The sequence below is a fragment of the Lycorma delicatula genome, chromosome 2 (genome assembly GCF_047948215.1).
Source record: "Lycorma delicatula isolate Av1 chromosome 2, ASM4794821v1, whole genome shotgun sequence".
Taxonomy (NCBI): Eukaryota; Metazoa; Arthropoda; class Insecta; order Hemiptera; family Fulgoridae; genus Lycorma; species Lycorma delicatula.
Window position 1 is genome coordinate 27,406,788 of NC_134456.1, and position 26,724 is coordinate 27,433,511.

Genomic DNA, 26,724 nt, shown 5'->3' on the forward strand with positions numbered 1-26,724 from the left:
AGATCTTGCTTTCTTTTCTTCATCCGTAAACACCCTCTTCGTTGTATTTTGTCGTTTGTCTGTCTTTTGTTTAAATCTAATGCTTTTATCTTTTAGCTTTGTAATTTTTCCAGTTTTATTCTGTAGGTCAGTCAGGGAAATTCCCAATTCTTTCATATCTTCTCTAATTTCTTTGATCCATCCTACTTCTAGCTTTTGGAACCAGAGCTTTTCAATGATATTTCTTGACAGTCTTGTTTGCGGTGTCCTTATGAGATGACCGAAGAAAGAGATTCTTTTTTTCCGCATAGTATCAGTAACAGGCTCTATTTCTCGATACACCACCTCATTTGGCACAATCCATCATTGGCCTTCTTTTTGGTGTACAGGGAATTTTGTTAAGCTTGAAAATGGTCTAAAGTGTGATAAAATTAATATTACAAAAATTAATACTTTTTGAGATATTTACAAAAGAAAATTATCTCTCTACACACCATTCTGCTTCTCTAAGACTCTTCGTAATCTTAATAAGCTAGTTAAACTAAGCATATCAAACAAAAACCATTATAAAGCCATAAGGTTAATTATTTCTTTATTATAAGCTTTTTTGTGTTACTGTTCTAAATAACAGAAAAAGTATATTTTTATATTTGATTTTTTTATGTCTAAATTTTGTTTTTTTTAATTATATTTTGTTTTTATTTAGGTCCAAGTGATTGTCAAGTAAGGGAAATATTGGTGGCATCATTAGGTCACAATGGAAGCCGCCCCATTTTACTTATAAGAATGGATGATGAAGTATATCTATATCAGGCATATAGATATCCACGGGGTTACTTAAAATTGCGTTTCAGAAAAGTAAATCAAACTATTATAACAAAAGAGAAGCTTAGAAGGTAAAATTTAAAAATTGAAGCCTTTCGTTTATTTATTTTTTTATGTCATTAGTTATAACATTTTTGAATAACAATCATTTTATAATCTGTTTGACATGATAGTAAACTTTTCTCTTAGGACTTCTTTTATCCTCTTCCCATTTATGTCTTGTGCATTGAATTTATATTTTTGAGGTACCGATTTGTGTTTCATTCACTGAAATATTATGAGGCCCAAATTTTTATCTCTTCTTTTTTTTATTATAATTACACAGAATTTAAGATTGAATGAAATTTTGTAAAGAAACTGTTTAGATTGAAAAGAAAAAAAGTTTGGAGAAAATTTTTTTTTGCAGCAGTATAGTCATGTATTACTGTTTTGGGTATGGTAGTCAACCTATTATGGTTTTATCATCCATTTTTCTTGAAATTCAAAAGGATGTGAATAAAAATTATTGGTAAAAGATAGATTTAACAAAATTGAAGTTAACTAAGTCTGGATGACTGTCTACTTTTGGAAAGTAATTGTTAATAGACTTACCATCTAGGTTCTTATAAAAGCTTAAATATAAATTAATTTTTAGAGTTACTCTTATTCTGATTTCCTGACTAGAGTAGTCTTATTCTGTTGCTACCTTCCGTACAGGTTCTTCCGGTTTTATCTGGCACACTGCACTATGAAGACAGATAGAAGCAAGATGGCTAACTCGTAATGTAAAGTTGATTGCTGGTTAAAATATGGCATTAATATGAATGTTAGTGTATGGTGTAATATTCTACTTGCTAACTAATGTAATATGAGTACTAATATTTTAAAATTACATGAGATTTTAGTGGTATTTTTTTATCGTTCTCTTAGCAATGGTAAGCTATGAGATAATTTTAAATAATTTTCACACGGTATTCTTAAAATTTTTAGGCTGTAATACTATCCTGATGGATTTTTCTAGGTAATACTAAATTTAGATATTTTATAATTCTAGTAATTTTATTTATATCAATTAATTGTGTATTATTTTTATTAAAAATATAAGCAAATTTGCAAATATCTTATATTTTTTTAAGATTAAGGACTTTTTTATGTGTGTAAAAATATCTTCAGTTATTTTTGTATTCATCCTTAGTAACACTAGTAATTAAATTTCACTTGAAGCTACGCATGGTTATTTGGGTCAGGAATATATGCATTTAGGATTGGACAAGGATACATTAGATGTGAACTGTGTCTTTTCATTTAGTGTATTTGTGTTAGTATATTTATTTATTTGGAGTATATCAGGTGATTTGGAAGGAAAGAGAAATAATTTAGGAAATGATTCTAGAGCTTGAAATAAGGAAAAAAATTCATACAAAATAAATGTCCAAAAACACTGTTATTTAGTTATGGCTAGTGAAAAATTTCATTCAGATTTCAGTTGTGCTGTAATGAAGTCATAATGAAATTTTTAAGGCCTTATATAAGGGAATAAACTTCATTGTTTCTTATGTTTGTTGACCTTAAAAAAATAAAACAGGTTCCAGAACTGTATTTTCTGTATTTTTTATAATATTCAGTGTAAAACAGAAAAATTCAGTAACAAAAAACATGTTTTTTTTTAGATTAGATGTACAAAAACTTTTATTTTAAATGAATAATAAATGCATAAATCTCATTATCAAAACTTGTGGAGAATTTAATTCTGAGAAAAATAATGTAATCAAGTTTATGAAAAACAAAAAAAATCAACTTTTATTACTAAAAACAAAACTTCAACACAAAAATGTTGATTTTTTTTTTTATATCAATAAGACTTTATTTTACATTAATTTTCTCAGATTTAAATTCTCTACAAGTCCTTGATTATAAAATTTACACATTTATTAGTCATCAAAGTTATTGTACTTCAAACCTAAAAAATGTTTTTTATTTGTCACTGAGTTTTTCTGTTTTACATTGGTTATCATGAAAACTATGGTAGATGTAATTCTGGGACCTTTTTTCAATTTTTCAGGTCAAAAAATATAAAAAACCATGAATTTTACCCCTTATATAATGCCTTAAAAATTTAATTATCACCTCATTTCACTTGGGGACTGAATCTTGGCAAAATTTTTTGCTAGTTGTAATTTGATAGTATAGTGTTTTTGAACATACACAGTTGATCTGAAAAGTTCCTGAACTAAATTTCTGAAGATACCAATAGCGCAATCTCTCAGACAACCAAGGAACTATGTAGTATGATGTCTGATAAGTGTGTGTACAAAATTTCATCACATTTCGTCACTCCAGTCTCGAGTTTTATTTGGTCGCTTATGTTGTGTTATATGACCTTGTGTGAGCTCATGACATGGAACAAAGATACGTGATAAAATTTTGTGTTGACTTCAAAAATCTTTCGTTGAAACTTTATGATACAGCAAGCATTTGGTGATGAAGCTGCATCTTGTACTACAACATACACGTGGTGGAAGCGGTTTAAAGATGGTAGAGAATCGTTGGGATGACAACGAATAAAGCGAGTGGCCATCAACAGCTATTCATGACAAAAACATTGCAAAAATGCATGCACTCCTGCTCAGATAACCTCATCTTACCCTTCAGACCATAGCAGAAGAGCTAAACATCAGTAAAGATGCAGTACATAAAATTCTAACAGAAAAAGTGAACCACTGAAAGGTATGTTCTTGTTTTGTTCTATACTTCTTGACTGAAGAACAAAAACATGCGTCTTTCTTGTGCTCAAGACTTCTTTAAAACTGTTGATTGCAACTTGAATTTTTTGCAAACAGTTGTAACTGGGGATGAAAGCTGGTCCTTCATATATGATCTGCAAACAAAGCATCAATCCGCTGGTTGGTTGAGTCCTGGAAGCACAAAGATCAGCAAAAGTCAGGCAGCAAAAATCACGAGTGAAAATGATGTTGATTGTATTCTTTGACTCAAAGGGCCTGATTCATCATGAATTTGTCTCAATGGTCAAACTGTGAATTTTAAATTCTATTTGGAACTAATGAAACGCCTGATGTGTCGGATTCTTCGAATTTAGCCTAAGTACCGGGATCCAGACAGTTGGACTCTCTTGCATGACAATGCCCCAGTACACATGGCAACAATTTAAACACATTATTACGCCACAAATCAAATCACTGTCTTATCCCACCTTTCCTATTCACCTGACTTGGCCCCAGCAGACTATTTTCTGTTCCCGAAACTCAAGTTGAAGATGAAAGGCCCCTTTTTCGATAACATTCCAGTCATTCAAAGGGCTTGCACCAAGCAGTTGAAGGTGATCCCACAAAGTGATTTCTCTGGAGTGTTTGACGGGCTCTATTGGCGCTGCAACAAATGTATAACTAGAGAAGGGTTCTATGTAGAAGGCTGATGCGAGTAAATTCATTTATCTTTATACCTGTATTTTTATATCATTTATTTTGGGAACTTTTCATACATACTGTATGTTTGCATGAATTTTTTTCCTTATTTTAAGCTTTATAATCAGTTCCCAAATTATTTCCCTTTCTTCCTGAATAAGTCTGTTTTTGTGGAACATAATATAAATAAATAAATAAATATATAAATATATATATATATATATATACACACACACAGTGTGCTTATAATATAATAGTGGGGTTTTAAATGGGTTATAGCTTCAGAACAAAGCATTATAGAGAGATGAACTAAAGGTTAAATGAAAGGGAAACACTCCAAGTTTCTTATCTGTTCAGTATATTTTGATGTGTGCTCCTTTAGTTGCCATGCAGACATCAAAACAATATTCAGTTGCTTGCTGTACATGGCAGAGAACATCCAGTGTGATAGATAAACCAGCTTCAGTGATCCTTACTTTTAAACGATGTAGATTTTGAACTAGAATGAAAACAATTGTGTTTTTACATAACCTCAAAAATAGAAATCCATAGGGGTAAGGTCTGGAGACCGTGGGGCCAGGCATCCACCCTTCTTGTCCCACTCATCACTGAGGAAATATTTTAAGAAAATTCTGCACAATTGCAGCAAAATTTAGAGAAGCTCCGTCTAACTGGAAAATGGAATTCTCCAGTATTTGGGGTTAGAAGGGCATACGTTTGTAACTCATCCAGGAAGATGTTTGTTGCTGTTTTTTTTTTTTTCAATAAAAAAGAAGAGACCAATAACTGTCTTGTCCAATAGTGCATCACACATTCATTTTTTCATTGTCATGCTGATGTTCAGTAATGGCATGTGGAGGTTCAGTACCCCATATGTGAACATTATGTTGATGCACTTGTCCGGAAACATGAAATGTTGCTTCATCACTGAAAATGAACTTGTTTAAAAAATCATCATCCTGCTCTAACCTATCCACAATGTCTACAACAAAATCAAATCATTTCACTTTGTTCTGTGGCTAATGTTGTAACACCTGAATTTTATATGCAGTGAAACATAACTATCATTTTAACATATTGTGAACAGTTTTAGTAATTCCCAACTGTCTAGAACACTTCCACACAGATTTCTTCAGGCTAAGCAAGAAACTTAATCACACTGCTTTAATGGTTTCATCAGACATTGATGACCGTCTTGGGTGTGTTTGCTTCAGTAGGCTACCATCAAGCCCCTTTCTCTGAGTTGTATTTCCCACTGCTGAATGTTATTTTCATGTGGAGGGTCTTTATAATGTACACGACTGTATTCATGCGTACACATATAGCTGATTCAAACATAGCAAGCCACAATACACATTGAACCTTCCTCTGCACTGCAAACTTTATGACTAATGCACATATGCTGCTTGCGTGTACTTTTTATTTATATTTTCTTGAGGGACTGTTTGTTTAGTAGTTATGTATGTAATTATTTAATATTTTTTTCCTTAAAATCTTCATTTTATTAAAAATTTTATGAGATAATTTTCTGAATCATTGTTTTTTTGATACTGTATAAACTTATTCAATATTATCATGAATACTTTGTTTAGTCTGTTTCAAATATTTTACATAATTGTTATTTTCTATATCCACGTACAGATCATTGCATAATGTATCAAAAGAACTTGTATATTTACTTACAACAGACTCACCTGCAAAGTAATTTACAAAGATATGTTGATTAAATCATCATATTAAACCGAGGAAATACTAGAGAATATAAACATTTGTATTAATGTAAAAGTCATAAAAAAAAGAATTTGCAGCTAAAGAATTTACAAATGTAGTACTTAAATATTTTTTATTGACCTCACCACCACAAAACGTTATTGACAAAAGCAAACTATCAATGATAAACATATTTATTTATAACATCTCAAACCGCCTGGATCTAACTTATAGTTTGCTTTTAAAACCATGAATCAAAGTCTACTCTATACATTCATTTTATCTGAAAAAAGTAATGAATTCAGTTCTATATATAGCATAAAAAATTGAATATAGTAATGTATTTATTGACTCATTTCTATGTAAAGTAAATAAAAGTTTAAAAGCAAAATTACATAACTGTTTTGTATGAAAAAAATTTGGAAAAAGTAGTTCATGAATTTGAAAAAAGCTAGATACAATACAGTTGTTGTCAGAAAAAAACAATTTTAAACAATAAGTGGACTTAGCAAAATCAGTAACAAATGAACTCAACTACTGTAAACTACTTAAAGGTCCTACATTGCATAAAAACTTAAAACCAAAATATAATGAATATAAAAAAGCATTCCATAGCAATACAGATTCAAGATTTGTCAACCATCCAGTATCAAATTAAAAAAATACTGTGTGCGATTAACACAAAAAAAATATATATATTATATATATATATATTTCTAATACGCCTAAAAGACCACATTTAATGAAGTACATAACATTCACAATCACATGATATAGTTATACTAGATGAGTAGATATAATAAAATCTAATATAATTTTAGTTCATATTTTAAATAGATATATTTCTGACTCAATAAAACCTTCAGCAAAAATTCCAACTGAAACTGCTTTGCAAAGAAGTAATACCAGTATTGCTGAAATGATAGTAGTTGCAATTGAAAACATTAAAATAAGGGGGCCCATGACATTTTGTTAACTATGTGTATTGATAAATTGTTAAGTTTGTTAATATAATGTTTGAAAATAGTTGTGAAAAATTTACTTTTGCTATTCAGATATTTTAAATGTACTGTAACCATAAAATTCAGGGGGGAAATAAAGCCATTAATGAAGATAAATACCAAATTACATATTTTCTTTAAAATTGTAGGTCTGAAATGGTTTAAGGGAATTTTTTTGTGGCTGTAAATGTATAGTATTCTACTGATGTAAAGAACTTCACGTATTTGAACAGCAGGTCTAATAATGTTTAAAAGTTTTCTAAGATTTTAATTCCTGGGTAGTATTACATATAGAAGTGTAATGACAAAGTATATGATATTTGTGTTAATAAAGATGATTGAATTTGTTTATACATATATATATATATATATATATATTTTTTTTTTTTATAGGGTTAAAAGGAAAGATGAAGAACCTGAAAATGTTAGAGTTAGCCATTTGAGATACTTTAGTAACATTGCTGGATATAATGGAGTAAGTTTTTCTAGTTTATTGCTTCTTTCCTATCCTTCCTATCTATCCTATCCTTCTTTACTATCTACCTAGTTTTTCTATCTATTGCTTCTATTACTATCTTTAATGCTTACTATTATTAAATATTAAGAAAAAGTATAATTTAGATTTTGTTATATTCTAATGAACTCAAGCAATTAATTTTTTGTTTTTCTGAATGCATGTTACTATGATGTATATTTTTATATACTGAATATTTTTTGTTGTATGCCATGATCACGTACACTATTTCTCTCATTTAATTAGATCTTGCATTTTTTCACAATTTTATCATAAAAATGAATGTTCTTGTAATTATTCGTCTAAATTTAAATCAAATTATACATCTAGTACTGTATAGACTGACAACAAGCCCATTGCAAAGAACTGCCTTCGAAAATTAATCATCAAATCTTAAAATTATTGAAAATTAATGCATTAAAAAAGTTGACTAAATTATCTCATCTGAATTGTTGTTATTGATGTAAAATAAATTATATTGTTATTCTCTTGTGATCAGAATAGTTCTTGCCATTTTATGGAATACTTTAAAAACTTTTGGTCCTTCTTTTTCAAATTTAGTTTATAAAATGGACATAGAGTGTTGCCTAATTAAAATAATGTTATTCTAAAACAGTTTCAAAATAATTGGTTTTGTTGTTCTAACTTAAATTGCTAAAACGAGTTTAATAGTTGATTTATGGCAAGAACAGGAGAATTTTTCTTTTTTATACTGCATTTTTCATTTTTATACTTTTTTTACTGCATTATTGTTAAAGTAAGATTACAACTATAATAATCAATTGTTTAATAAAATTGGAGTTATTTCATTGGTTTTGAAGAAGAAAAAAATTGTCTTATAAGTTTTTATTCTGATTTTTGCTTTTATCAAAGGGAAAACAGCTTGATAAAGGAAAAACAGTGTTCTACAATAAATCTGTCATGTCTTGAAACGTCATTGACAATAGCCTTAATACTATTGTTTTCTTAAAAATAAAAATATTCTTGTAAAGAAAGAGTTTGAAAAATGAAGAGAATTTAATCTTTCTTTTCTAGTGATAGTTTAATTTTATCTGATAAAATAAAAGTAACAGTAACCACAATAACTATAAAGTTAATTTCAAATTACTTGCACTGCCATTTCCTGCTTTAAATCAGTATTTTGATATTCTCCAACTGATGTCATTAGTTGATATTTACTTCATTTCGTAAGGAATAGAATTATACTGATCTTTTTTGTGTATGGCACTGATTTGTATGGTTATGAGCCATATTTTTATTGATATAAATTTTGTAGATTGTTGGCTTATTTTTGCTGGTGTGCAGTAATTTTAACTGTAGCTTTGTTAAAGAAATAAGAAATTTAAGTTTATGTGTTTTGTGAATTTATTAAAAGTTTGTTGACTAGTAAATTAATCAAATTGTCAAATCGCAGTTGTGCTAGGTTTTGTTTATTACTGAATTCACAATTATTGTAATGTATCTAGCTGAATGAATTTCAATGATGAACTCCGGTAAATAATTAAGCTTTTTTTTGGGTTAAAATGAAAATGTTTTTTATTTAAATATTAAAATATAAATAATGTAATAATATGAAGAAAGAATGATACATAGGGCTTAGAATAACATATAATTATTTTTCTTAAATTACTTTATATCAAAACAAGAACATAATTTCGTCATGATAAAACAGTAGAAGAATATTAAGACAAGAATTATGGGTTAACTCACTGCATAAAATAATGTGCTTATAATGTTTGTGAGCAGCTTTCATTAGATCAGTGTATAATATTGTATATTTTTTTATGAAATTAGATTTTTGAAATTTCTTTTTTTGTGTCAACTATATTGACTTTCTCTTTATAGACACCACTATACATTTTTCCAGTGGCTGTTTTTGTATTTAAAATTTATTCTAGTCGGTTAACTATATTTTACATATTCCAGTTCAATTAATATTTTTGTCAGGATTTTCACATTGGCAGTTATTACAGAATAATTCAATTTTATATGTTGTTTTTGTTAAAAAATATAATTATTGATATACCTAATTATTCCTTAACATGTGTATACATTTGTTTTATTTTCTAGTTGATAGTTTCTTAAAATAATTACTTTTTGTATGATTTATTTTTTGTATTTGAATATTTATTTCATTTAGTATGAATTTCTTTTTCAAGGTATTTGTATGTGGACCATTCCCACATTGGGTATTCTTAACATCAAGAGGAGAGCTTCGTATTCATCCGATGTGGATTGATGGTGAAGTAACATGTTTTGCACCATTTCATAATGTTAATTGTCCACAAGGTTTCCTTTATTTTAATAAAAAGGTAAATATAAATTTAAATCCTAAACTTTAAAATTATACAAACCTCATTATTTTTATTAATTTTTCTACTTTGTAGTCAGTGTGATGAGATATAAAAATATGAAAAACAGTATAAAACAATTCAGATTATATGAATAAAGATACACCATCAACCTTTTTGATCATGAAAAATTTAAATATATAAAACTATTAATTTATTGGGTAGTTATTTAATCTTGTAATTTTTTTAATTTGTGTCAAGGTTTTTTTTTCAAAAAAACTGTATATACAGAAAAGTTTATTTTTTCAGTAGGCCAATAAATTTAATTTCATCAATTTATGTACAATTATTTTCACTAAGAAGTAAAGCTAGATTATTAGATTTGCTACTACAGGAAAAAAATTTGTTTACTTGAAAAACTTTGACTGTTTGGGTGATGGGTGGATGCTTTCAACAATTGAGTCACTAGAAGCCAAAGTGATTAAATCCATTTTTTTTATATTTTCTGATTTTTGTAAATTTTAATGGAAAAAATAATATTCTTAGTCATTAAAGGATTTACTCATTGCTTTGTTTTTTCTAGGTCAGATGGCCTGGTTTTTTTTATAGCTTCTGAATATGTTCTATAATAATTTCAGAAGCCATTGTAAGTCTACTTTTTATCAATATTTTTTTACATAAATTTTGAAATAAAAACTAAATTATTCTTCTTCTTTTGATATTTGTTGGTAACACTGAAAAACAACAAATTCATACTAACTGTAATTGTTACTTCTGCAATACTGAAAAACTAAAGGGGATACAAGGTAAACAATATCAAAATTGAAATAAGAGAATAATTCCTGCAAAGAAATTTGATAATAAACCTTGTAATTGTTTATGGCTTTGTTGTAACCTTTTCTCAAAGAGAGAAGGATAAAATGTTTATACAAGTTTAATGATCATCATAAGCAGAATATTTTTTAAGGGGATTGATTAGAACTTGTACCATCAAAACACAACGACCCAGAAATAACACCAAATGACCAAGATCTCAGTGTTTTGAATATTTGTTGGTGTTTTCAAAAAATATTTTAAAGAAACATATCAAATAAGTGACGGGTAGTTATATAATTGTTCTTCAAAGGAAGATCTGAAGGACCATCGAGGCCAGCATATTCCAGGTAACAAAATAGATGATTCCATGTAATAAAACATATACATTCATTTCCTGCTATTTCGAGTCATTATACAGGGGCTCATAATCCCAGACGCTGATACTTGGATTCAGACCTTTCTATTGAAAAAATATTTAAACTATGTCAAACAATGTAATGAAGAGCAAATTGTACCAGTAAAGGGAAAAATTTATTACCATATATTTTCGACAAAATTTAACTTTCACTTTAAGCAACTTTCAAAAGACACTTGTCAAAAATGTGATTATTTGGTAGTAAAAAAACAATCTACAACAGATGAAGAAAAACATGCAGCCGAAGTTGAACACGATGAACACTTGTGAAATGCAGAAATTGCCTGTAATAGTTCGGCTAATGATTGATTAAGAGCTTCAGACAAAATGTATGTGTTTAGTTTTGATTTAGAAAAAACATTACCATTTCCAAAACTCTCCACATCAGTAGCTTATTACATGAGAAACTTATATGTTTATAAGCTTGGTTGTGATGATTTAAAAACTAAAAAGGCTACATGTGTGTTTGACCTGTAACCAAAGGATCACGGGGTTCACAAGAAGTGTCATCGTGCTTAACTAAACACATTAAATTTTATGCAAAGGATTTTCTAAAAATTATAATGTATTTAGATTCATGTATAGGACAGAATCAAAATATAAAAACTGTATTAAGTTTACTGAAATTGATTCAGAGTGTAGACATAAAAACTGAATCAACTGAACTAAAATGTTTATTAAGTGGGCACAGTTTTTTTGTCCAATGACGCTGATTTTGCAGTTATAGCCAACCCAATGCAAAAAAAAAAATCAGTATATTTATAATCTAGGGACTGGTATCACACAATTCAAAATAGTAAAAGAAAAAACCCTTTCAGCGTTGTTGAAATGAATCACCAAGATTTCGTTTCCACAAAACCATTGGAAGATACTATTACCAACAGGAAAAAATTAATAAGTGAACTAACAGTCGCTTTGTTTAATATATGTTGGATAAAGCTAGAAAGATTAAAAAGCAGCATTAAATTTAAATATAATTTTGACGAGGATGATACCTTTCATGTAATTGACAAAAATAAAAATAGATAGGCCAGCAGCAATCATAAAAAAATATAAATTAACCATTATTGTATCCTAATGGTGGAACAATTTCAAAAGAAACAAAAAAAATATGTGATGAATTTATTAAAGTATATACCTCCAATAAAACTTTACTTTTACAGGACATTAAGAACAACATGTGGAGATCAAAATTTAGATTTAGATAACCGAAAGAAGAAGATGTTTGTTATTATGAATAAACATAAAACTTATGACAAGTGTTATTGTATTATTTTTACATAAATTTCTTATCTTTTTCAATGCCAAAAGGTATAAGTCCCTAAACTTTTTATGATGCTGCCATTGTCCTGATAAATACTTATGTTTTTATTTACACATCCTGTACACATCTTGTTTTGTTGCAGAGCCTACCCTTAGAAAAAAGAGTTTATTTTATACTTTTCTGATCAAATTAATAAACCAAAAATTTGAAAAATTTTGTATTAAAAACATTTAATTTTCTCAATTTTTGATGTCTGGACTTAACCATGTTTGGCTTCTGAGCAATTCAATTAGACTGTTCTTGCTATTTTTAATATCTAATGAATTGCTTTTGGTAGAGCATAAATGATATGGGTAAAGGTCAACGAATTAGTTTTTAAAGTCTACTAAATAATCTACATCTCTTAATTGATAAACACATTGTGATTAATTGACATCATATGTTCCTTTGAATTTTTCCTAAACTGGGAAAAAATTAGTGATGACCTTCTCTTAGCATTTCTGTAAGATTACTGTTTATATTATCAGGTACTATATATTTTTTTGGATTGTTGAACATTTAGAATATTCATAATATTATAATATAAAGTAAGTATACTTTATATTGTGCACATAAAGTCAGTATATTTTTTACTTTGTTCAAACCCAGTATATAAACAATTAACTTTGAAAATATGTTAAAAATGTAATTAATTGTTAAATTGTTTTCTTTTCTTATGCAAAAAAAGAAAACAATTTAACTGGACAACTTTATTATATGATTTTATTATATTATTTTTAGTTTTAAATACACAACTCTGTTGTAGTTGGCTTTATATGTCAGTGGAATCTTTTGTTCAAGTATCCACACTAATTATAACCATGATTGTAGCATAGCATTGACAGGTATGGAATCTATAGTTTAATATTTTCTGATATTGTTCTGTTTATGTAAACTGACTGTTCAGCATTCCTGACATCTCTTGAAAATTACTAACATTTATTTGAATGCTGATTAATTAACTTTACATAAAAATAAACATGAAAAGAATAAATTTGTGATTACACTTCAGTTTGTACTTTTCTTTCCTGGAAATGAAAAATGCTGCATGGTCATCAAGATATATTAAAAAATAATTCTTAAGGCATTTTGCAATTTGCTTAAAGGTAATGTTTCATGAGAGAAAGGATATCATTACAGATATGAAATTTTATAATTGTTTGTTTAGCTGTTAGCTGGGCAGAAAAAGTGTCGTTACTAATGGGGAAATTTTTTAAACTGACAATAATAGAAATAAGTAGAACTCATATTATTATTTGACCACATATTAAATTAGTTTCCTTATCCTTAACACCATTGTCATTTGTAACGCCATTCATCATAGTACTGAAAAGATCTGGAGGTGTATTTTCAGTTATTTAGAAAGTGAGTGAGTGTTTTAAAATTATTTGTGTAGATACATCTTTTATCTATTTCATTGTAATAACCCAAAATATTAATGACAAAAGTAATTCTCTACTGTAGTACATTGAGGCTAGTTAGATTCTTTTAGTGCTTTTGTATAACTCATCAATAAGATGAGCAAAAGGAGAAAATAAAACTATTGATTGACTTGGAGTACTTTACTTTATATGGTGCTGCTTAACCTGTACATATCTAACTTGCCTGTCACCAGTGCAAAAAAAGATTGAATGTGTTGATTATCTGTTTCTGGCAGGATAACACAAACAGTTCGTTTTCACTGAAATTACTGTGACTGTGGTTTCTTTTAAGATAAATTAAGGTGAATAAGTTACTAAAATCTCAATAAAAGAGATTTTAATATTGTTAATACTGAAACCCGAATAAAAACTAATTATGAACTAGTTTTATTTCAACAACTTAGTATTTCCTTACCAAACGCTATCCTAGTTAGTGCCTGGAGGTGATCTTAGATAGGAATTTCATTAAAAAATCACCTGGGGAATATCTCTGAGAAGATGAAGTTTCAAAACAATATAATTAAAAACCTTGTGCTGTTAACAGTGAGCATCAATCAGCAAATATGTTATGCATGTCTTCTTTTAGCTTTATGTTCTGCAGCAGAGAACTTTGCTCCTATCTGATTCAACAGCCTTCATGTGAAGAAGATGGTACTTAGTTACATATACTCAGTGAGAATAATCGCTGGATATATTAAAACTATCCCACTATATTGGCTCTGAAATTAAACTGTGTATTTCCATCTACACTGACAGAAAATCCTGGTAGAGGAATATTTTAAAATAACCACCTCAAATTTCCAGCTGATGAAGACATTCAGTGTTTGGCAAGGAATCAGTTATATTTCTGAAATCTGCTGTTGTTATCTAGCCCAACGATGTTTTAATGACATATAGTATCATTGTCATATAATTGTAACATTGTCATGTAGTACGAGGTATGTTAGAAAATGTATGAGAAACGATGTATGAGAAATGAAAATAATGAGAATTTTGAAATTTTGTGGGTTGTATTTAATCCAATTCTTGGGCCTTTATTATGATTGTATTGGTCATGTTTGAAAAGTATCTCTATATTTTTAGCCATATTGGATGTTTAATCTGTTGTCGGGTGTCAAAAGGATAACACATGTTTTGGTATGATCGGCAATTTTTTATTTGTATAATTAATGGATCAGAGAATTTGTATCAAGTTTTGCTGTAAGAATGGAATAAAATGTAGCAATGCTTTAAAAATGATAAATATTGCTTTTGGTGAGTCTGCTATGAGTAAAGCCAGGGTTTACGAGTGGTATAAGCATTTCCAAGAAGGTTGTGAAGATGTTGAAAATGACCAGCGTCCCGAACACCCCAGCACATCAACAACCGAAACATGGAAAAAGTGTAAGAAATGATTATGAATGATCGCCAAATCATAATCAGAAGTTGCTGATGATATTGGGATATTAATTGGCTTATACCATGAAATTTTTTCAGATGTTTTGGGTATGAAATATGTGACAGCAAAATTTATTCCAAAATTGTTGAATTTTGAACAAAAACAGCGGTGAATGGAAGTTGTTCAGGAGTTGCTAAATGAAGTCAACAATGATGCAGAACTACTGAAACATGTCATGACAGGTGATAAAACATGGTTTATGGATATGATGTCAAAACTAAAGCTCAGTTCTCCCAGTGGAGGCATTCTGGATCACCAAAACCAAAAAAAACCTGTGGCTTGACAAGTACAGTCGATTGTGAAGGTTATGCTCACCATGTTGTTTGATGTGAATGGGTTAGTGCATCATGAGTTCTTGTCACAAGGTCAAACGATCAATAAGGAGTATTACCAACAAGTTCAATGCCGTTCGTGAGAAGCAGTAAAAAAAAAAGCCCAGATTTGTGGCGAAACAATTCATGGCTTTTGCACTACGAAATTGTGCCTGCTCACACTTCATTGCTTGTTTATCAATTTTTAGCTAAAAACAACACTGTAATGATACCCCTGCTGCCATATTCGCCAGACACTGTTTCGTGACTTTTTTCTATTCGCAAAAATAAAGAGAACCTTAAAGGGCCGTCATTTTACAAGAATAGATTAGATTAAAAGCAAATAGCTGAAAGAACTAAACACTATTCCAAACTTTGAGTTCCAGAAGTGTTTCGAGGATTGGAAAAAGTTTTGGCATAAGTGTAATATCTAATGGGGACTTAGAAAGGGATAACATTAATGTAAACGAATAAATAAAATTCTTTCCAAAAAACAAAAATTCTCATTACTTTTTTCTTCATATAGTTATCAAGCTGAGAATTCAACCCAAGGTACGCTACCTAATTGACACTATAGTAAATCCTGAAGGATCTAAATTACCGTGAAATTTATGGAAAAGCTTTGACAGGATTAAAACATGGTATGAAGGGTATGTGGATGAGCTGCATAGATAAGGAAAGCTACCCAAATTGTAACTGGTTTTTCTCATCAAACTGTTATACTAGTCTAGGGCGTATCTTGAAGAGGCCACTAGTTTAATTTAGTACTGCACCATCTGTCTTTAATGGACAGCTGACCTAATGTCATTAAATTGTCAGTTAATGTTTGTTAAATTATATTTTCTGGCAATGTTTCATGATTCACTCTATTTTGTATTATTCTTTTAAATATTTTTTATCAGTTTTGTGGAATGTTTGTTGTTAAGTGTTATAATGTTTTAATATTATTAATCTATGACTAAATAAATAAATAACTTTATTAAAAAAAAAATAGCAAACAATGTCACAAAAAATTGTAACAGGTTTTGTTACTTTGCTAAACATTTTACATCATTATTGTTTTTACTGTCATTTTATTGACTACAATTTATTATGTTTAAATCTACTGTTATGCCTGTTGCACTTACTTCCTGTTTGTTTACAGTCTGAGTTACGTATCTGTGTGCTGCCAACTCATCTGTCATATGATGCACCTTGGCCTATAAGAAAGGTACCCTTGAGATGTACCCCACATTTTGTTACATATCATTTAGAAAGTAAAACATATTGCATAGTAACTAGTCTTGCAGAACCTACTAACAAATATTATAAATTCAATGGTGAAGACAAGGTGAGTACAAACATTTTAACCATAATATGTATTAAACTATCTTCTTGTTGTCTGATTTGTGTGCTTTTTTGGATTGTAATAGTACCATATGTTATTGAATTTTATTCGGTTTTAACTCTGTCATTGCAAGAAGTGATGCATATTTAAATCTGTAATACACTTAATGTTCACATGAATATAAGACATATTTAAATATTTACATGTAGACTGTTAATAAATGTTAGATATATGTCAACATGTTAAATTGTTTGGCACTGGAATTGTTTTATGCAAATGCTTTGTCATCATCTTTATAAAAAAATCGGAAGAAAAATACTTTTTGTGAGTTTCCCTAAGCTTACAGAAAAATATTCTTATGTTTTATCACAATTCAAATCTTAAATTTGAATAGTTAAGTGAAAATATTATTTTAACATTTAATCGCCGATTACTCCATTTTTCTGTAAAATATTTTTAAATGTTTCGTAAACCACACTTGTAAAATAGGTTTTACTGAAGAAGTTTAGTTAATTCTAAAAAAAAGATTATTTAAATAAAAAAAGAAAAACTTAGTTAATGGTATTCACAGTAGTAAAATTGATTGTTGATACAGTCTGCTAAGGTTTATTTCTTCAATAGTTGTGTATGTTTTATGTTTTAATAACTTGATATTTTAAATGTACATTTCTTTATGAGAAAGTGTTAATATTAATAGTGTTTTAATGAAAATTTTATTGGAAAGGATTCAAGATATTAATAAAAAAAGAATAATAAAGAGGAAGGATGATGGTGTATCGGTAATGTATGTTCTCTTTTTCATAAAAACCGTGTAACTAATTACATACAAGCCAATTCACTAACTTTTATTATAACACTATCACATAAAACTGAAAGGAAAACAAACTAATAAATAAATAAATAACAAATAGTATTATATTAGTTTGATTGTATACATTGAAGGTATTAGTGTTAGCAAACATTAAAATGTTTATAATTTTAATTGATAAATATTAACTATACAGGCTTGCAACTTTGCAATGTAAAAAGTTTAATTTTCAGATCAGAAAAATTTAGGTTTATTCAGATTTAAACCAAACTTTGTTTTATACTTTTTATGAAATATTTTATAATACTACTTAGCCTTGTCTTTAATCTTTTGTGCACTTAAGATTGGAATTTTGGTTTCTAATTCATATAGCTTAAAGTTTCAATATCTTCATTATTTTTCTCTTGATTTCTTCTTGAGGATCAAACAATTGAAAATCATGTAATACAAAGAGAATTGTAGAGTTTGAAGGTGGTCCAATGCATTTATAATATTTTTTTGTTTTGTTACAGTGGTAGTTGAGGCTTTTCAGGTAGAATGACCATTTTTTTTTTTTTTTTTAGTATACTTATTTTACTTACCTAACAGTATAATATCAGTTTTTTTTTTTTACTGTAATCAGTTATTTTTTGGACTTGAAAAAACACTGGCAAAAACTACCAACAGAGATCTAACCCATGAAATCAGTTTCATCTTGCACCTGTTTCTTGTTTCTATTTACCACTACAACCTTGCCAAAATTCTAGGATGTTGTGCACCATCACATTGAATGCTGCTTTATTTTGACAAATGAATAAGAAATCCAGGTTCAACTACTGTAACAATGTGATCAAACAATTCAGACCATTTTTGTAATCCTGCAAAAATTCATGCACTGCAGCAAGACAATGTATGTTGGTTAACATCTTGAGCATCCATCTGGCACACAACTTTTTACTGCCCAATATTTCATTCAAAATTTCATAAGTCAAAGAGTGTAAAATATCTGGAAATGTCAAAGACAATTATGACATGGTGGAGAAGCAGTTTTCTCAAACGTTTATTAATTTTTACAATAAAATCATCGGTAATCACTGTGGCTGGCTGCTTCATTCTTCATCATGAATGTTCATTCGCCCTTCTCAAAATGAATGTTACCATCAAATAATATTTGACTTGTAAACGTCACAAATTTGCTTGTGAATTTCTGCCATCAAGATTGTTTTTTGCCATCAAAAATGTGCCAGGATCATGAATAGTAGTAGCACTATCATAAATGGATGAATATAAAAACCAACAACAAAATGACTAAAAAGTATTGTTGTTAATAGCTGACGATTGATTGAATTAACCGAGCTACACAAGCATTATCTTTTTACATGATGAATATAGTTCGCAAATTCAAAACATGCCTTGTAATATGATAGTGGAAAGTAAGAAATTAAGACATGCCTACTAAAATTTCTACTCTGTCTCATTTATATTTACTCTTTCAACTGTTAAAACAAAGTTTTTTAATTTTTGTTTTTTTTTAGTCTTACTCATTAAATTTTATAGAAAGTAGTAGTGTGAGTTTTAAAATAACACTACTGCAACATTATGATATTGCTCACTTGTAATATACATCATGTGAGTGCATCATTGCACAGCTGTTTTACACCAGTTGGATTAATTTTTTTAAAGGATAACTAATTGACTTTCTTTTTTTTATAGGAACTTTCTGTAGAAGAGAGAAATGATAGGTTTCCATTTCCTATCCAAGAAAAATTCAGTGTGCTTCTATTTTCACCAGTATCATGGGAAGTAAGTATATTTAATCATTATTTTAAATTTATATAGAAAAATCTTTGTCTCTTTAATTAATATCTTGTTGTATTTTTATTCTAATTTTGTTACAGTTTGATTATGTTATCTCAGTTGCTTTTTTTTAAAAGAAATAATGCATTAATGTGCATTACAAACAAACACTTCACAGTGCACTATGCATTATAGCTTTTCCTGCACTTCATCCATTAGGATATGTGCTGCTTTTGCTGGCTTTTGAAGCTTATCATGCATAAGTTTTCAAATGCTTAAATTTTTTCTTGACATCTGTGATAAAATTCTTGCTTGGGTAACAGAAAATTTCTAGCATTAATTGGAAATTCTTCTTAATCATATTTAAAAAAATTTTTCCCATTACCCATTGCTTTATTGAAACACCATAAAATTATGAAAACATTCATTTATGAGATATAAGAATGTTCCTAGAAAAAAAAAGATTTTTAATTTTACCATACTGTTTAATAATTCTCCTCAAAATGGTCTCTAAATATAAACAAGGATTCCAGTTCCTCTTCTATGTCTCAAAAGTACTGGTAAATTATGTTCCTGAAGGCCTTTCAGTACTGCTTGTAACTGTGCTTGGATGGTTTATGTACTGCCGAAGTGACAGCCTTTCAGCCATTGGGAGGAATAAGAAGGGTTGTAAGATACCTTACTAGGTCGGAAGAATGTGTGTGGGTCTACAACTATGTTTTCTGCCAAAAACTGTTATTTTGAGGAAGGAACAAATTCTCAGTTTTCCTACCGCTTTTTTAATGTTTCTGTTGGTTAATTGTCCTCAGTGATCATTTTTAAGGAGTGCTACTAGCTTTGAAACATACATAGCACTCTAAAACCTGTAACTGATGTAAAAAGTATTTTTTAAAAGCCTGACAAAGGATTTAAGTCTCCAGTTTATTGAGGTCACCAAGAATCTTGTTTGAATTTAAGAGCCATCTCTGATTGATACTACCATGAGATTATAAAATCATATGTACTGACTTCACTGACATGATTATGTAATGTTATACACACACTACAATGACCCTTAGACTGATATTAGACCTAGAAGTGTGTTGCACGGCTGTCTTACAGTTGAGGAATGTTTTGGTGCCATTCTGTCTCTGTATTTTTAAATATATTTTTTTCCTTTGACGTTTCAAAATTATATTTTATTATTGTGCACTAGTAGAAACAGACTTAAAATCTAAAATCTGTTGTGCTGATAAATTTTAAGTTTATTTTTATATTTGCAATCTTTTTCCTGCTTACTGGGAGTCTAATTGATGGAAGGAAAAATATTGCTACTATATATTTTGTTTAAATATAGAGAAATTTACAAGATCATCATTATTGCTTTTATTGCATTTGAAGTTTTTCTTGTAATTTTATGTTAGATTTTTCATATCTGCAATCAAAAAAAATAATTGTAAAGGTAAAATGTCTGTGTGTAGTTAACTAGAGCATTAGGAAGAAGTGCTTTTGTTATTGAATATAAGTATTATTTTCTGGGTAAAAGGTTATGTTGCAGTGTGAAAAATTTTCAAACTACCTATAGGGTCTTGAAGAAATTGAATCTTTCCTAAAATTTGTTCAGAATAAGGGGAAAATCTGTAACAGACAAAATATTCTCAGTAGAGTTAATGATAGTATAGACACTTATACGAGCAGGTATAAAGAAAACTAGTGGTAGAAAACTACTTAATATAAATTTAGAGAATACTGAACCATGATGGTTTGTATCATTGGTATCTGTGAAATATGCGGAATGTAAAATTCCTGAGACCTTTAAAATTTGGAATAGTAACAAAATATGTATATAATGAATAGAATTCCTTACTGACAAGATATTATTCACTAGAAGTGGATAACATAATGCAAAATTCACATATTCACAATAATAATAATGACAACAGCAAACTAATAATAATAAATTATGATAATAAACAAATAATAATCATAGTAATCACAACCACAACAATAATAATAAATATCAATAATAATAAACAGTGATTACAAACAAATCAGAATTTAAAATAATTGTCAGGATTTATTTACTGGTAGTTAAGTATTATTTAGTTACAGGAGTCAATAATAATAATAATAAACAGTGATTGAATATAAAATAGAATTTTAAATAATCATCAGGATTTATTTACGGGTGGTTATTTATAGGTAGTTATAATTCAGTTCCATTGACAAAAGACATTAGCATGACCGGTATAATCTTAAAACTTCTAACATCTAGGCATGTATTAACAACAATAGTACAATAGATAAGACAAGTGTAAAGTTCTTTCACTGGAAATTCCTTTGCTGTTCACAAATAAAACACCCTAACAATTTATGAATGAAATCTAGTACATTGTCTTTTTACTTGCTTTTCTTTAACTCAATGTTTTTTTTTTATGTTTATCCTCAAATCACTTTTTTATCCTTAATTTAACATACTTCCTGACATTGCCGATTGATGAAATTTTGCACAATTACTAAGGTCGGGTGACAATACAATATTCACCATTACATTTGCAAACATCTTCCTGTATGGGGGTAAATTAAGTATGGATGTAATAATTTGACATACTTCCTGACATTGCCTGTTGATGAAATTTGGCACAGTTACTAAGTAAATGAAATAAAAACTTCACTGTTTCGTTACTTTGTATAGTAAATGTTTGATTGAAAATTTGTTTGATATTTTATAAATATATTAGAGATTTCAATATATGATATTATCTTTTGAAATCCAAATTAACCTATTAATTAAACTCATGCAATGTATGATAATAATTTGATTAAAGTATGATTAAGAAGTGTAAAGCAAGTTTTTAAAAATTTTTGTAATATTATTGACCTAACAGTAACTCACCGAACCATTTTGTGTTTTTATGTATGTCTACACAGAAATTAGTTGTGATGTCACATTAATTGCGTCAAAAGTGTACCCACTAGAAATTTCTTTTACTGACTCTCATAATAACTCCTTGCAGGATACTCTCGTCTCAAACTCACATAATCACACCTCGCTTAGAACTCTCTCGCAGAACTCTATTATAGCACTTTCTCACAGTCTCTCCTTGCAGACACTCCTTCAACTGGTCTTCCCTGGAATATTTATACTCCCATCCTCATTATCTACAGGACCGGACCAAACTCTGATGAGAATCATCATCTGCCCTCACATTTTCCCATAAGATTCCTACTGTGCTCCGGTAACCCTTCTCACAGAACAACGTCTGTTTTGGTGTGTCAGCGGAGAGTATTACTAAGGACAGGCCACCGGCCTGGTCTAGTGGTTAACTCCTTATCACAAATCAGCTGATTTTGAAGTCAAGAGTTCTAAGGTTCAAATCCTTGTAAAGGCAGTTATTTTTATATGGATTTGAATACTAGATCGTGGATACCAGTGTTCCTTGGTGATTGGGTTTCAATTAACCACACATCTCAGGAATGGTGACCTGAGACTATACAAAACTCCATGTCATTTTTTTAAAATGAAAAGTACATAAAATTTTATTTCATTAAAAACTGATATTTTTTCATTTTCTTTTTTTTGTTATTTTTTAATTATTATTTATAGTAAAAGATTTTTTACAGTGAGAGTTTAATAATTATTAATAAATCAATATATTTAAATTAAAAAAAAGGAGATAAAGACTGATTCAAACTGATATGCCTTCCCCTAAGGTCTAAATATTTCATTAATTAAAATGTTATTTGACTATAACTCTGGAACCAATGAAATAAGTATAATTTAGGATATATCGTTGAAAAGCTCTCAATTAGGGATTATTACTGCAAAAGTCGAAAATCTAAATTTTTTTGGATTTTGGGCTTTTTTGGACACTTTTGATTGCAATCAAAAGGGGAGGTGCACAACTAGATGTTACAATAGTTCTAAAACCAAAATTTCAACATCCTACAGCTAATCGTTTTTGAGCTATGCAAGATACATACATATGTACGTACAGATGTCACACCAAAACTAGTCAAAATGTATATTTCTGTTGAAATTTGGATACCAAAATTTTTCGTGATAATAATACTTCCTTTACTTTGTACAAGGAAGTAAAAAGGATTTCTTTTCTCCTTTCTGGATTCTTCTATTATATTTTCTACTATTTTCTTCTTAATTGGCAGGATCCATTACTTAGGTCCGTTATACCAGTCTTACAATACATAATATTAAAAATTAAATTAAATTGCTGTAAAAATTTGTTTCATGGGTGATGATTTGAATAAAGTAATTAGAATATATGAAAAAAATTAAACATAAATTTTGGTAGTATTTTTTGTGATTTTTTTTCTTTTTTTTATAAAATGTGAAAACCATTAAAATGCATATAGAAAGAATATAAACAGAATACAAGAATACAAACATAAATGTCATGTTCCACCAACAGCCTACAATAAGTATTGTGAAAGAAGTTGTTTGTATTCTTCAGAGTCATACGGAATTTTAGTTTAATTTGTTGTTACTTAATTTTGTTTATTTTTTAGGAAAGGAGAAAGGATGTGTGGATTTTGAACTGATTTTGTTCCTTGTATTATATCAAGTAAATGTTACATAATTAATTAGCTGTATGTGTTTAAAGTTGTAATATTAAATCTACTTAAGTTTATAAATCTATAATTGTAACATTTTTTAATGCTATTTTATAGGTTATACCGAACACTAGAATGGAGTTAGAAGATTGGGAACATGTAACATGCCTGAAGAATGTAAGTTTAGCCTATGAGGGTACCAGAAGCGGACTTAAAGGTTACATTGCACTTGGCACCAATTATAACTACAGTGAGGATATTACAAGTCGTGGCAGGGTGAGATTTTTTTATAAATTTTTATGATTGCTTTTTAGTTTGAAATTTAAAAGTAAGATGTAGGATGTTTTTTGCTAGATTTTTATATTTGTAACTAACATAACTTTATTGAGCCAAAAGATTCTTATTTTTTTTTACTTTTAAGAAGCAGTTTATCATTTGATATATTATTTTAGATTTTTCTTTGAGTATTTTGCCTAGCTATTTTTTTTTTCATTCTACGCTTCCATCCATCAATCTTGGAAACCTTAACTGTTCTCAGTAGTCAAATTGTATTGAGATTTGTTAGTGGGATATTTTTCTTCCAGTTTTATCTTAAAACCACTTCATTCAAATTCTATATTGGTAAACATAAATTGTGATCTACACTACATGAATTACAGGGGGGCAGTATATTGATTTAATTTGGATTGTGATTGTGTGTGAATTACTTTCTAAATTTAATTTATTTGAAACCATAAAATAAGTGAAAAGAATTGGCATACAAACCTTTTGATAGCTTAATTACTTTCAGTTTTGTAATTTTTTGCCTATTCTAATTTAGATACGTAATGTAAACTCTTCAAAAATAACTAAGGTAACCTGCAATCAAGATGACTTTGAAACTAGATTCTTGAATTTGACCACTAAAACGTGTTTACTGTTTTAATATTATTAAAATGACCTTTGTTAGAAACAAGTTAACTGAACAGTAACAGACTAAAATATTAACATTTTACTAACCAAATAAGTTGTAATTAATTAATTTAGATAATACGAGTTGCAGCATTAAAAATTCATGATTTTACCAGATTCTGGTACCAAAAATTATAAAATGATGGAATGGATGAACTTTGCAGAATGATCAACAAATAAAATGAAAACTAAATGTACAATGTAACATTTTTAAAAATATTAATACATTTTAAGTGACATCAACTGCTGTTGTCACTAACCACTAAATATGGTCCGTAAAGTTGCAGTATGTAGGCAGTAAAATTTCATCCACATTTGTTTAACATTTTTAATCTGTGGGAACTATTTTACTAGATGGGGATTTGGTTGTTGTCATTGTATCCTTATGTCATGCCTTTTAATTTTAAGGGTTTTTTTTACTATTCTGAGATACAGATATTGCTGTACTAACAAGTAATAAGGATGTAGTTTACTTTTACTCAGATCAAGAAGATAGTTTGTTATTATTATTATTGTTGTTGTTGATAAACAGCTCTTATGAGTTTAGTAATATTGAGAACTTTTTTGAAGACCTTTAACTTTTCTTTTATCTGCAGAAAAAAAAATTTGGCTGAGTAGATAAATATTGGCTGATGAGAAAATACATTATATAGTTATGTATGACTTTTGATCTGCTTGAACAAAACATTTTCTACAATGATATTAACAGAAAAACACTGTCCAGTCTAGATAAAAAGTATGAAGGATAAGTCCTTCATTCATGCTACTGTTCATGAGATGTATGAATTTAAATGAAAGTATCGAATCAGCCTATCAAACTATATTTGTAACAAAATATGTTTGTATGTGCATGCATTAATTACATTTAAATTTTCCAGAACTGAAAAAATAAAATTTCATAAACCAAACATTTTTTACCTAATGTGTTCTGAAGTAACAAATTTCTGTTTGATTACTTGGATCTGATATTGAGAGAAAATTATATTTCTTCAGGCATTTAGAAATGTGAAAATGGTGGAGAGATAAAGTTTAAAAACTAACCTAAAATAAGTTTTTAAAAAATTTTATTTAGTTCTAAAATTTTATTTGGTTCTTACAATTTATATATTCTAAATTTTACTCCCTGATGTAGTTTTTTTTTTTTTTTTATTATACAGATTAATTTCTGTTAAAAAAAGGTTTTTCAAAAGTAATATGATATTTTGAAACTGCATTATATATTAATCAGTGCATTTAAAATAATTGTACTTGAATATAATTTTTCTAGTTTGTGCTCTGACCTGCCTTGCATAATGGTTCAAATGAAATAGTAACTAATATTGTTAGATTTTACTTCTTTATAACATGTTACTCATATTGTTATTGTTTATTGTTTGGTCCATGAAATTGGAAAATTGTTACAAGTTTCAGGAATTATAGTACCTCAATTATATACACTTAAGTTTGCTAGAAAGAAAGGCTTTACAACTTTTTAAAATTAGAAGTAGATTTTATATTCAATCATTTTTGTGAATTATACCTATTGTATTTATGAGTGTTAGCAACAATAAATATATAAATATTGAAACTTAATGAAGTGTCAAGAAAAGAAACTTCTCGTTAAATCCTATTAGTTTAGTTTATAAGTATTTCCTTTTCTAAATGTTAATATTAACAAACAGAACATATTACATCTTACAATAGTGGAAATTCAGAATTATATAAAATGTCTGAACATCTCATTTTTAACAAGCATAGATTAACAACTATAAGTAATTTATATAAAAATAAGATTTGGTTGTACAGTTAAATTGTTGATAACAATGCTAATAAATTAGAACAATTTGAAAAATTAAATTTATTTACAAATATTAATTCAAACACGAAATAAACCTCCAAAATAATTG

The 26,724-nt window shown here is 28.5% G+C and overlaps 1 protein-coding gene across 1 annotated transcript in view; it reads left to right on the top strand.

Annotated features, from left to right (window-relative positions):
• The window catches only part of Cpsf160 (cleavage and polyadenylation specificity factor subunit 1), an 86,288-nt gene that overhangs the window by 38,271 nt on the left and 21,293 nt on the right, over positions 1-26,724 (top strand). Inside the window, exons 16-21 of the mRNA XM_075358570.1 lie at positions 686-875; positions 7,310-7,391; positions 9,590-9,742; positions 16,570-16,755; positions 19,253-19,342; positions 24,005-24,163. Coding sequence (XP_075214685.1) covers positions 686-875; positions 7,310-7,391; positions 9,590-9,742; positions 16,570-16,755; positions 19,253-19,342; positions 24,005-24,163 — 860 coding nt within the window. The remainder of the gene's footprint in view (positions 1-685; positions 876-7,309; positions 7,392-9,589; positions 9,743-16,569; positions 16,756-19,252; positions 19,343-24,004; positions 24,164-26,724) is intronic.